Source organism: Schistocerca nitens, chromosome 2 (assembly GCF_023898315.1).
Source record: "Schistocerca nitens isolate TAMUIC-IGC-003100 chromosome 2, iqSchNite1.1, whole genome shotgun sequence".
Lineage (NCBI taxonomy): Eukaryota > Metazoa > Arthropoda > Insecta > Orthoptera > Acrididae > Schistocerca > Schistocerca nitens.
Genome location: NC_064615.1, coordinates 468,608,717 through 468,621,071, shown reverse-complemented (window position 1 = coordinate 468,621,071; position 12,355 = coordinate 468,608,717). Strand labels below are relative to the sequence as shown.

At 43.1% G+C, this 12,355-nt stretch overlaps 1 protein-coding gene across 29 annotated transcripts in view; it reads left to right on the top strand.

Moving 5' to 3' along the window:
• Window positions 1-12,355, top strand: part of LOC126236381 (uncharacterized) — a 345,701-nt gene that overhangs the window by 17,487 nt on the left and 315,859 nt on the right. For all 29 annotated transcript variants that reach the window (XM_049945667.1, XM_049945658.1, XM_049945648.1 and 26 more), the window contains exon 2: window positions 2,412-2,496. In XM_049945667.1, coding sequence (XP_049801624.1) covers window positions 2,416-2,496 — 81 coding nt within the window. In that variant the 5' untranslated portion in view covers window positions 2,412-2,415. The remainder of the gene's footprint in view (window positions 1-2,411; window positions 2,497-12,355) is intronic.

Here is a 12,355-nt window from a genome sequence, read left to right as displayed (position 1 = left end):
TTACCTTATTTGCACAATTTTGGCAGTGTTTTGTCAGCCATTCATAGTCCAGCACCTTGCCTGGACAGTATCTACAGAGGTAACTGCGACAACTCCGTCCAGTGATATGTGACGTCACCTCTGCCTTGTTAGGGCATTATGCAAACGTTTGTAATACCTTTCAGATTTTACAGGTGGCAGTGGGAGATCTTTTATAGCACAGAATACCTGGGTTCCTTTTCTTTCTTTCCAGTACACCTCAAGGCATAAGCAAGGCATATATTCGCTATATTTTGTGCATTTTACAGATGTCATAGTACAGTTTGTTACTTTACACCTTACAATTTTGCTGAATAGGCCTTTTCTCTTATGTCCTCACTAAATATAAGCGATTTTTGACTATTAAAATATTTACATTTAGCAACAGACAAAAGCAACTCTGAAAGCTTACACTTACTAATTAAAATGTAACTGTTATTTTCACTATTTACATGTTTCAACTTGAGTTTTGAATCACTGTCTAGTGAACATTTAGGCGTAACCTCACTTCGCTATGGCATAACAATTTCTTCATTTTTACAACTTCCAACAACAAGCTTGTGTTGACTACCACAAAACTTACTTCTGTATAAGGGTTGAAACACACCATCAAAACAACAAGTTTACAGCACAAAGGCACACAAAAACATAAGTAAACTAATCTACTTGTATCAACATAAAAATCAATTGCAATAAATCCCTGCTTGTAGTACAGTTGATATGTTCAAGGATGTCACACAAATGAGTTTCTACAAAAATAGCAGCACCAAAATTAGTGAGACTTTGTAGGCAAGGTTGTGTGTTTGACAGCAGTGTGACAGCCAGGCATTCACATGCCACATCTGCTTTAGAAAGGCATTTAAACATGAAAATGATCAGGTACTATACATAAAGTATATACGAGGTGGAATCCAAAATTTTTGGGTCTGATGCTGCCATCTGGAAACTAGGATTAGTAAATCTCTGCACCGCTAGGTAGCGAGAGCTGCATATCTGATGAGTCAGATTGACATTCAGCTGGGAGGATGTGTTGCATGTCCACAGTGATTTCCATAATACTCTTTGTTTGGTGGGTGGCGATTTTACGACGGATCTGCAAACAGAACAGCACGTGTGTATCAAATTCTGTGCGAATCTTGGGAAAAGTGCTATGGAACCCTTGCAATAATTCAACAAGTGTTTGAGGGACAGAGCATGAGCCATAAGTGTTTGTTTGAGTGGCATGCTCGGTTCAGGGCCGGCCGTACAGATGTCGAAGATGATCCTCACACTGGAAGGCCCGTTAGCCGCATAACACCAGACATTGTTGCCAAACTTCAACAATTGGTTCGTGTGGATCGACGTCGAACGTTGCGGATGAAGTGGGTATTGGTTATGGGACATGTCAACGAATGTTGACTGATGAATTGGGCATGCATCATGTTGTCCCAAAATTTGTACCAAGTATCTTAACTGCTGATCAGAAGGCACTGCACGTTGAAGTGTGCATGGACCTTAGTCAGACTGCATCTGATGATCCAACCTTCTTGTCATGGGTTATCACTGCTGACGAGAGCTGGATTTATGGTTATGACTCAGAGACAAAGCAACAATCGTCCCAGTGGAAGAGGCCAGGATCTCAAAGAGCCAAAAAAGCGAGATAGGTGAAGAGCAAAGTGATGAGCATGATCATCATTTTCTTTGATACCAAGGGAATTGTGCACAAAGAATTCATCCCACCCAACCAAACAGTGAAGTCCACGTACTACTGTGACGTTTTGTGATGGCTCCCTGAAAACGTGCAGTGACGACGGCCCGAACTTTGGCGTCAAGGGAACTGGCTGCTGCATCACAGCAACGCGCCCTGTCACACATCCTTGCTCACCAGGACCTTTTTGACAAAAAAACAACATGGCGGTTGTACCCCACTCACCGTGCTCACCAGATTTGGCCCCTTGTGACTTCATGCTATTCCCAAAACTGAAACTCAAGTTGATAGGCCATTGGTTCAACACTCTAGGGAGGATTCAAGAAGCATCGCTGGTGGTGATTAACACTCTCAAAGAACAGGACTTCCAGAAAAAGTTTGCTCAGTGGCAGAAGCTCTGGGATGGGTGACCATTAGTCCAAAGGTAAGGTTTTCAGCATATGGCACCATCAGTCCCAAAAATTTTGGAGGGTACCTTGTATTTTTAGAATTGGGAAGAATCATAGAATTTTGTTAAATAAAAAGTTCATGTTTTGGGCTCTCATGATCTCCAGGTCTCCTCATTTGGGAAATGTGCTGTGTAGCCTGTCAATCATGGTCCTATTTTTTCTTTCTTTCTTTTCTTTTTGACAAATTGATTGAATTTTCTCTTTAAAATGTACTGTGTCATAGCTTTCCTTGAATTCTTTTAACATTTCACTTGCAGACAGATGGATGATGGCAGTAGAGAGCAGTCATCACCGGAGCCTTCCGTTCGTGCTGGACCATCAGCTTTGGGGCAAAATGAGCAGGTATAATAACTGTTACATTGTAGCTGCAGATGTTAGTATGCCCTTCATTTCATGTAACAGGACTGGTTTTCATCTAAACTGTGGTGCAAATAATAGAAGTATTTGCTAGTTGGAAGTGCATTGATAATTATTTATTTACATATTCATGTTATTTTCAAAATGCATTCTCTGGAAAAAATGTAGGTTGATGTTTCTCCTATCATTTAGTATGAAATAATAAGGACTGGTGTAAAAGTAATTTCGTACATATAATCACTGTAATTATTTATATTTCTCTCTTTCAAGATGACCTTAATTGTCTTAATCTAGCTGCAAATATGTTTTAAAAACTCAAGAGAAGTGATGTAGCAGAATGATGAAAAAATAGTGGGTGTTGAGAGAAATAATGGAATGTTTTAGAGCAGTGCATTGTACATGTAAGGTTGAGATTACAGATTAATCTATTATTGCCCCTAAAGGGGTGCAATAGGACATGAAAGTTTTTTGTATATGCCACTATTAAGGCGATTTTGAAACTACACCTATGAAAATTGGCATTTGGTTTGTTGTTCAGGAGTAAAGAAATGAGTGTTTCACTGTTTTTGGAAATTTTACCCCTTCAGAGATGAAATAGTGGGTGCAAGCTTTTTGAACTTAAGTTGTATTAATAACCTACTAAAGTATTTTTAAAGCTTCATCTATGAAAATTAGTATTTGTTTTCGGAAATTCAATCCCTAGAGGTGAAATAGTGCCTGGCTGATTCATTGACTAGTCATCGCCCAGCCCAAACTGCAAAGAATAGAAACTTGAAAATTTGGGAACTTACATTGTAGGTATTGTTTAAGGATGTACTGTTCGAAATTCTGCTTCTAAAGAACCACAGATCACTGCATAATAGATTTAAAACAAAGCATAGGACTATAAATGGAGAGATGCTGAATGAAACCTGTTTGGCTGTCAAGAGAGCAATGTGTAATGCCTCCAATAATACCGTAGCCGAATACTGTCAAATAACATATCACAAAAACCAACGAAATTCTGGTTGTATGTAAAGGCTGTTAATGACACCGAAGTTAGTGTCCAGTCCTTAGCAAATGAGACAGGAAATGAAATTGAGTGTAGCAAAGCAAAAGCTGAAATACTTAACTCAATTTTAAAATCTTTCTTTATGAAGGAGAACCCAAGAGAATTGTAGCAGTTTAATCATCATACCACTGAAAAGCTGAATGAAATAAGTATGAGTGTCACTGATGTTGAGAAACAGCTGAAATCATTAAAATTGAACAAAGTTCCAGGTCCCAATGCAATCCCTGTCAGATTCTGTATTGAATTTGTGGTTGAGTTAGCCCCTCTTCTCACTATAATCTATCATAGATCCATCGAACAAAAAACCGTGCCCAGTTTTTGGAAAAAGACACAGGACACACCCAACTACAAGAAGGGTAGTAGAAATGATCCGCAAAACTGCTGTCCAGTATCCTAGACATGCCTTCTACTATTACAGGTGATTCTAAATATTTCTTCCCCAAGGGGCTCGCCTCTCTTTGGTGGGTTCGTGCTTGTGTACCATGGGGCCCCAGCCTTTGCAGCATCTTTTACCTTCCGTGCTGCATTTCTTTCTTTTTGCTATTCCTTTTCCCCTCCCTTAGGGAACATGTCTGGGATGTTAATGGTAATGTTCCGCATTGTCTGTCACTGATATAAGAACAGTCTCAACACTGTTTTTTGTTCCCTTTCCCTTTCTTTGTTTCCCTTCTCCTCTCATTCCTCCACTTCGGTGTTTGAGGTTCCTCTTTTTCTTCTTCCTCCTCGTGTGCTCCTGAAGCCCGATCCACGCGTCTGACATGTAACAGGTGACTGGGTAACGCGTAATTCCCAGCCCTGGGTCGACAGGTAGGGTTCGCACTTTCCCCCTGGTACAGGCCAGGCCCAGGGAAGGGTATGCCTGAGCCACTACCTTCCCAAATTGCTGATTGGTCCCTCTGTCAGGTGTTCAGTATGTGTGACCTGAGGTTCACCTTAGGCAGGTGCACCCCATTGTGAAGGGGACCCCCAGTTGGAAGGAGCATGCCATTGGAGATGCTGGCAATTGTGGGGAATTTTATCACAATGAGCCAATCATCTTCACAAGCAACATCTATGAAATGAAATGTAAATGGAATGAGGCTAATGATTCACTGACTCTTCCAGCTGCACCACCATTCCTTGTGGCCTCACATACTGGAGATGGCCAGTCCTTCGCAATGGTAAATCCGTTTATGATTCAGAAAGGTGTTGATCCCATTCCCGGCCCTGCGAAATCCTGCTATCGTTTACAGAATGGCACTTCGCTTTTGGGGGCTTCTTATGATTCTCAAGTGCAACAACTGCTTGCTGCCTCTCTCCTCAACGGTCGTGCTGTTCATATTGAGGCCCATAGAACTCTGAATTCTTCTCCTGGTGTTATTTACACGAGGCTGCTCAACAGTCTGACCGAGGTTGAACTCCAATAATACCTCTCTGATCAGGGTGTCATTGCCATCCATTGGATGACGAAAAAGGTAGATTCCTCCTTAGTACCCAGCCGCACTCTTTTTCCGACCTTTGATAGAGTGATGCTTCTGTCCAAGATCAAAGCAGGCTATGAAATTATCACAGTCCGACCGTACATTCCCAACACTATGCACTGCTACCAGTGCCATCGTTACAACCACACTTGAGAGTCCTGTAGGCACCCAGCCAAATGTGTAACCTGTGGTAGTGATGCACATGAGGGCGATTGTCTGCCTCCTCCCCGCTGTAACAAGTGCAATGACGGCCATGCTGCCTTCTCTCGGGATTGTCCCATGTATCTTGATGAGCGGGCTGTCCAGGAGATCTGGGCAAAGGAAAAAGTGCCTTACCCAGTCGCTTGCGAGTTACTGGCTAGTCACAAACCCTGTGTTCTTCCGTCTGGCACCTATAGTTTGGTTCTTGTTACCCCTTGCTCCGTGAAGGATGCAAACACGCGACCTTGAATTCAGTGCTGAGGTTTTGAAATTTCCCAGTGTCACCATCCCTCCATCCAGCTTGCAACATGCCATCAAACTCTCGCCTGGAGGGGTGAAGCCATTAGTTACACAACTGGTAGGCCAGAAGGGACAGAAGGAGTACTCCCGGGAAGACTTCCTATGTCCCTCCAGCCAAACAACACCCGAGTTTTCCTCTGCTAACCGGAAAGGCTTGAAGAAGTCTGCCAAAGACAAACGGTCTTCTCCTTCACCGACCTGAAGATCCTATTCAATGGTGTTGCCATGTGATACTTTAGCTCTGTTAGCCTGTGTGTCGCCAGTGCACACTACCAACCGTTTTTCTACATTGGATTCCACAGACAGACAGACAGACAGACAGACAGCACAAGCACGCCGATGCTTCTTTGGACCTCGTGGAGCAGGATTCTCCTGCTTCTGTACCCTGTAGCAGAGAGTCTTCAAAGGCTGTCATTCGGTAGCCCCCGAGGTGACACCCCTTCATTTCTTTCTCATGACTCTACTCTAAAGGAATTTTCGTGGGCTTCCCACAAAGAGGATTTATGGCTGCTTTTAGCATTGGAGCTTCCCCTTGTACTCTGCCTTCAGGAAAGAAAATTGCATCCTCACTACTGCTTTGAGCTTTCACTTTTCTTCCCAGTTTGTTTTGAACTTCTCCCTGAGGTCGGCATTCCATCTCATGGGGACATCATGCTGCTCGTACGGGATGACATTCTGAGTCAACCCACCTCGCTGACTTCCCATCTTCAAGCTGTTGCAGTTCGCCTTTTCCTTCCTCACCTGACATTTTCCCTCTGTACCATTTATGTCCCTCCATCATTCGATGTCACTAGGGCCGACTTCCTTCAGTTTATTGGGCAGCTACCTCCCCCATTTCTGCTACTCGGTGACTTTAATGCACATCGTCTCCTTTGGAGTTCTCCCATAACATGTCAGAGATGTGCCCTCTTGGCTGATCATCTTAATTTGTTCACCTTAACACTGGAGCACCCACATTCCTTTCCGACTCCTTGCACACCTATACCCATTTGGACCTATCCTTCTGCACTGCCCAGCTTGCCCATCATCTTGAGTGGTCCATTCTTTCTGACACCTACTTGAGTGACCATTTCCCATGTGCTATCTGTTTGCTAACTCCTATCCCACCTGCATGCACACCCAAATGGCAGCTTACTAAGGCTAACTGGCGGCTTTTCTTCTCCGTGGCAACCTTCGAAGAACAAGATTTCCCCAGTTGTGATGACCAGGTGGAATATCTCACAAACGTTTTCTGTACTGCTGCAGAATGTTCCATTCCTTGCACTCCATCTTTACTACGCCGTGTCCTGGTCCCTCGGTGGACTGAGGCATGCGGCGCTGCAATTTGTGCACTGACAACGTGTTCTCTGCGTTTTTACCTATCATCCTATGATGGCAAACTGCATTCCTTACGAACAGATGAGTGGAAAGTGTCGTCGCATTCTTTGGGACAGCAAAAAAGCTAGCTGGATTTCATTCACTAGTTCTTTCAACAGTTTCACCCCTTTCTCAGTCGCATGGACCAACCTCCAACGGCTCTCTGGGACCATGATCCATTCGCCAGTTTCCAGCCTGATAGTAGCAGATGATCTTGTTGTGGACCCTGTTGCTATCTCGAACACAATGGGCCACCATTTTGCAGAAATTTTGAGCTCTTCCCACTATCACACTACCTTACTCCATCGGAAACAAGCGGACGAGGCTTGTGCGATACCCTTCTCTTCTCAGAATCATGAGTGCTGCAATGCTGCCTTTACTATGAGGGAGCTAGATCATGCTCTCAGTTCATCCTGATCCTCCTCCCCAGGGCCGGATGCTGTCCACATTCAGAGGTTGCAGCAGCTTTTTTTTTTGGCAAGAACTTTGTGCTTAATATGTTCAACCGCATCTGGGCAAAGGGCACATTTCGCGGATGTTGCCTTGAAGCCCCCGACATACCCATACCTAAGCCCTGTAAGGACAAAAACCTTCCAACCTTCCTTCTAGCTACTGCCCCATCTCTCTCACCAGCTGTGTTTGCAAGGTGATGGAACGTATGATTCATGCCTGGCTGGTATGGTGGCTCGAGTTTCGCAATTTACTAACAACTGCACAGTGTGGATTTCGAGTGCACCCTTCTGCAGTTCACCATCTCGTTACATTGTCCAATCATGTCATGAATGGTTTTATGCTGAAATCCCAGACTGTTTTTGTGTTTTTCACTTTGGAGAAGGCCTAAGAAACCTGCTGGAGAACTGGTATCCTCTGTACTCTTTACACGTGGGGCTTCCGTGGCCACCTGCCCTGTTTCCTTCAGGAAGGTGCATGTGGGTTTTGCCTTGTCGGACACCTTCATCCAGGAAAACGGTGTGCCTCAGGGTTCCGTCCCAAGCATTGTCCTCATTGCTATCGCCATTAACCGCATAATGGCCTGTCTCCCAGTGGGCATCTCTGGCTCCCTTATGGTTGACAATTTTGCCATCTATTGCAGTTCTCCCTGGACCTGTCTTGCTGAGCAGTGTCTTCAGCGATGTCTTAATCGTCTTTACTCCCGGAGCATCAACAATGGCTTTAATTTTTCCACTGACGAAACTGTCATATGAATTTCTGGCAGCACAATTGTTTTCTCCCACCATCTTTGCATCTTGGGCCTGTTGCTCTTCCATTCATTGAAACTGTGAAATTCCTGGGACTCATGCTCGATAGGAAACTCTCTTGGTCCTCTCATGTGTCATACCTGGCAGCCCGCTGTATGTGGTTCCTCAATGTCCTACGTGTCCTCAGTAGTACTTCCTGGGGTGCTGATCGAACCACCCTCCTCTGTTTATACCGGCCCCTTGTCCATTCAAAATTAGACTATGGGTGCTTTGTTTATGCGTCTGCATATCCATTCCTCTTATGCCATGTCAACACTATCCACCATCGTGGCATCCTTTTGGCCACTGGCGCCTTTTACACTAGCCTGGTTGAATGTCTGTATGCTGAAGCTGCTGAACTACCAATGTCCTACCGTCTTGACTTTCTCCTCAGCAGGTATGCATGTCGTTTGCCATGTGTGGCCACCCATCTTGTGCCTTCTTCTTCGATGATTCCTTTGATCGCCAGTATAGGGCGCGTCCCTCTTCTCTGTTACTTTCTGGAGTCCACGTTCGGCACTTGCTCCGGTGGCTTAACTTCATACTACCTCTAACACTACCTCTAACTTCCCCAATGGGTGTGAACCCTTCACCATTGTGGTTTCTTGAAGTGGCCCATGTTAACCTTGGCCTTCTTTTGCTTCCTAAGGACACAACTTCAGCCTCACTCTATCGCCTTCAGTTTCACAACCTTCACATGGAGTTTCACAATAATACCTTTGTGAGCACTGATGTCTATCAGACTGACTGTGGTGTCGAGTGTGCCTTCGCCACTGCTGCCCACGTCTTTCAATATCTGCTTCCGGTGCACTGCTCAGTATTTACAGCCGAGCTCTTCACCCTGTATCAGGCCACTGAGTACATCCAGCAACACAGACTTTTCAGTTGTGTCCTATGCTTAGACACACTCAGTGCCCTTAAAAAGTCTGTCTGCTGTACACCACCCATCCCTTAGTGCAATGGGTGCAGGAAAACTGTCACTTGCTCACTCTTGGTGGAGCCAGTGTGATGTTTCTGTGGGTTCCTGGTCATGTCAGTCTGCAAGGAAATGAGGCTGCTGATGTTGCTACCAAGGCTGCAGTCCTCATACCTCAGCCAGCTAGTTTCTATATTCACTCTGATGATCTCTGTGTTGCCATCTGTCAAGAGATGGTGTCCCTTTGGCATCACCAATGGTCCTCCCTTCACAGGAAATAGCTCTGGATTATTAAGCCTCTCCCAGTGGTTTGGATGACCACCTCTCAGTCCTCCCACTGGGAGGAGGTCATTTTAACTATGTTGCATATTAGGCACTGCCTTTTTAACCATAATCATTTGATAATTGGCACTGCCCAACCATATTGTACACATTGTGCCCAAGTTTTAACTGCCCGCCATTTCCTGACAGAATGCCCATTTTTTTTAACTGTTTATATTCCCGTCTGAGTTATCAGCTGTTTTAACAAATGACACATGGCTGTCGACCATGTTTTACTTTTTGTCCATCAAAGCAATACGACAAAGGCCATTTAATTTTTAGTTTTGGACCTCCGTTTCTGTATGGCATCTTTTGTAGCCCTTTCTCCACATCCCTGGTTTTAGCTGTCTTCTCTTATGTCAATTGGGATTGACATGTAGTTGTTTTTTAACTCCTCTCTATATTCGTGTTCTATGTTTTTGACCTTGGTGCATATAACCCCAGTTGTTTTTGTGCTCTAAAACAAAACAAAACAACCAATAAAATATTTCTGTTTGCTGATGTCACAAGCTTGGTAGTAAAGGATGTTTTGTGCAATGTAGGCACTGTTTCAGATAGTATAGTTCATGATGCAAGTTCAAAGGTTGTAGAAAATAAATTAATGCTAAATCACAGTAAGACTCTTTTTTACATTTTCTAACACACAATTCAATAAAACCCGAAGTTTTAGTTTCACCGAATGGATGTATGATTAGTGAAAGTGAACAGCTCAAATCAGAGTTCAGATAGATAGTGAACTGTCGTGCAAAGCCCACATTCAGGATCACGTTCAAAGACTTAATGCTGCCATTTGTACTATTCCCAAGGTGTCTGAAGTGAGTGAGTGAAATTTGCACAAAAAGTAGCCTACTTTGTTTATTTTCATTCACTTATGACATATGGTATTATAGTTTTGGGTAACTCTTCTCATTCGCGATGGGTATTTTTGGCTCAGAAATGGGTAGTTCAGGCAATAAGGGGTGTAAGTTCATGAACCTCTTGTCAACCACTGTTCATAATCTGGCTATTCTGACATTGGCCTCATTTGGATTGCACTTCCTTGAATCTTGTTCAGAAAGGTGTGCAGTGTACTGCTGCATCCATTTTCAACAAGCTACCACAAGAATTCAAAAATCTTAGCAGCAATCCATGCACTTTCAAATCAAAGCTGAAGTTTCCTCATGGGTCATTCCTCTGTTCTGTTGAGGAGTTCCTTGAAAAATTAAGTTGATTCCTATGTTTTATTGTTAATTCATTTTATTTTATCTGTTATTGCTTTTATGTTGTAATTTCATCTGCTAAAATGTTCCATGACCTTGGAGATTTGCTCCTCAATTTGGTTCTGTGGAACTAGACTTGTAAAATAAAAAAAAAATTGATTTATTGTAGAATCTTAGAACGTATTCTGAGCTGAAACTTAATGAGAATGAGAATGACCTCCTCGATGCCAACCAGCATGGTTTTCAAAAACATCAATCATGTGAAATCCGACTCGCACTTTTCTCACATGACATACTGAAAACTTTGCACCAAGTCAGTCTGGCAGATGCAGTGTTTCTTGATTTCCGAAAAGCATTTGACTCAGTACCGCATCTACACTTATTGTCAGAAGTATAATATGGGGTTATTAAGTGAAATTTGTGACTGGATTGAGGACTTTTTGGTAGGGAGGACACAACATGTTATCTAGAAGGGGGATCATCTTCAGATGTAGAAATAACTTCAGGTGTGCCCCAGGGAAGTGTGTTGGGACCCTTGCTATTCATGTCTCATGTTAATGATCTTGCACAGACGATACTAATGGAATCCTCAGGCTTTTTGCAGATCATGCAGTTATATATACTGAAATACTATATGAGAGAAGCTGCATAAATATTCAGTCAGATCTTGATAAAATTTCAACAATGTGCACAGATTGGCAACTTGCCTTAAATGTTCAGAAATGTAAAATTTTGCACTTCACAAAACGAAAAAATGAAGTATTCTATGACTATAATATCAACGAGTCACTGTTGGAATTGGCCAACTCATACAAATATGTGGGTGTATCACTTTGTTGGGATATGAAATGGAATTATCACCTAGATTCAGTCATGGGTAAAGCAGGAGGTAGTCTTTGGTTTATAGGTAGAATACTGGGGAAGTGTAATCAGTCTACAAAAGAGATTGCTTACAAATCACTCATGCGACCCATCCTAGAATATTGCTAAAGTATCTGGGACCCATACCAAATAGGACTAACAGGGGATATTGAATGCATACAGAGAAGGGCAGTGTGAATGGTCACAGGTTTGTTTAATCCATGGGAGAGTGTCACAGAGATACTGAAGGAACTGAAATGGTAGACTCTTGAAGACAGATGTAAACTGTCTCGAGAAAGTCTGTTAACAAAGTTTCAAGAACTGGCTTTAAATGATTACTCAAGGGATATACCACAACCCCCTAAGCATTACTCACATAAGGATCATGAGGAGGAGATTAGAATGATTACGGCATGTACAGAGGCATTCAAACAATCATTCTTCCATACTCCATATAAGAATGGAACAGGGAGAAACCCTAATAACTGGTACAATGGGACATACTCTCTGCCGTGCACCCCACGGTGGTTTGCGGAGTATAGATGTAGATGTAGGGTACTACTGTGACCTGCTGTAACTACACCACCTTATTTTCTCCTGTTCTGTGGTTTTTGTAGCTCTTCAAGAAATGCTCTTCACTGATGAGCATTCTTGAATACTTTTTGGTTATTGTGCATTGTCAGAACCGTGCTGGTCCCAGGAGGCGTCTTGTGGGGTCTGTGCTTCGGTTTGTGCAATGTACTCACTGAATGAATTCCCCTTTGTACATCATTGGAGGCAGTAGTAGTTCAGTGCAAATGAATTTAGCGATTACCACTTACAACATTTACCTACCTCCAGGCAGACCACTTAACTTATTTTGAACTGACTACACTAATCCAACAACATTTCTCCCTTTGGGGGAGTAAAAATTCATCTGTTAGCGGCTTTCTAATTGACTA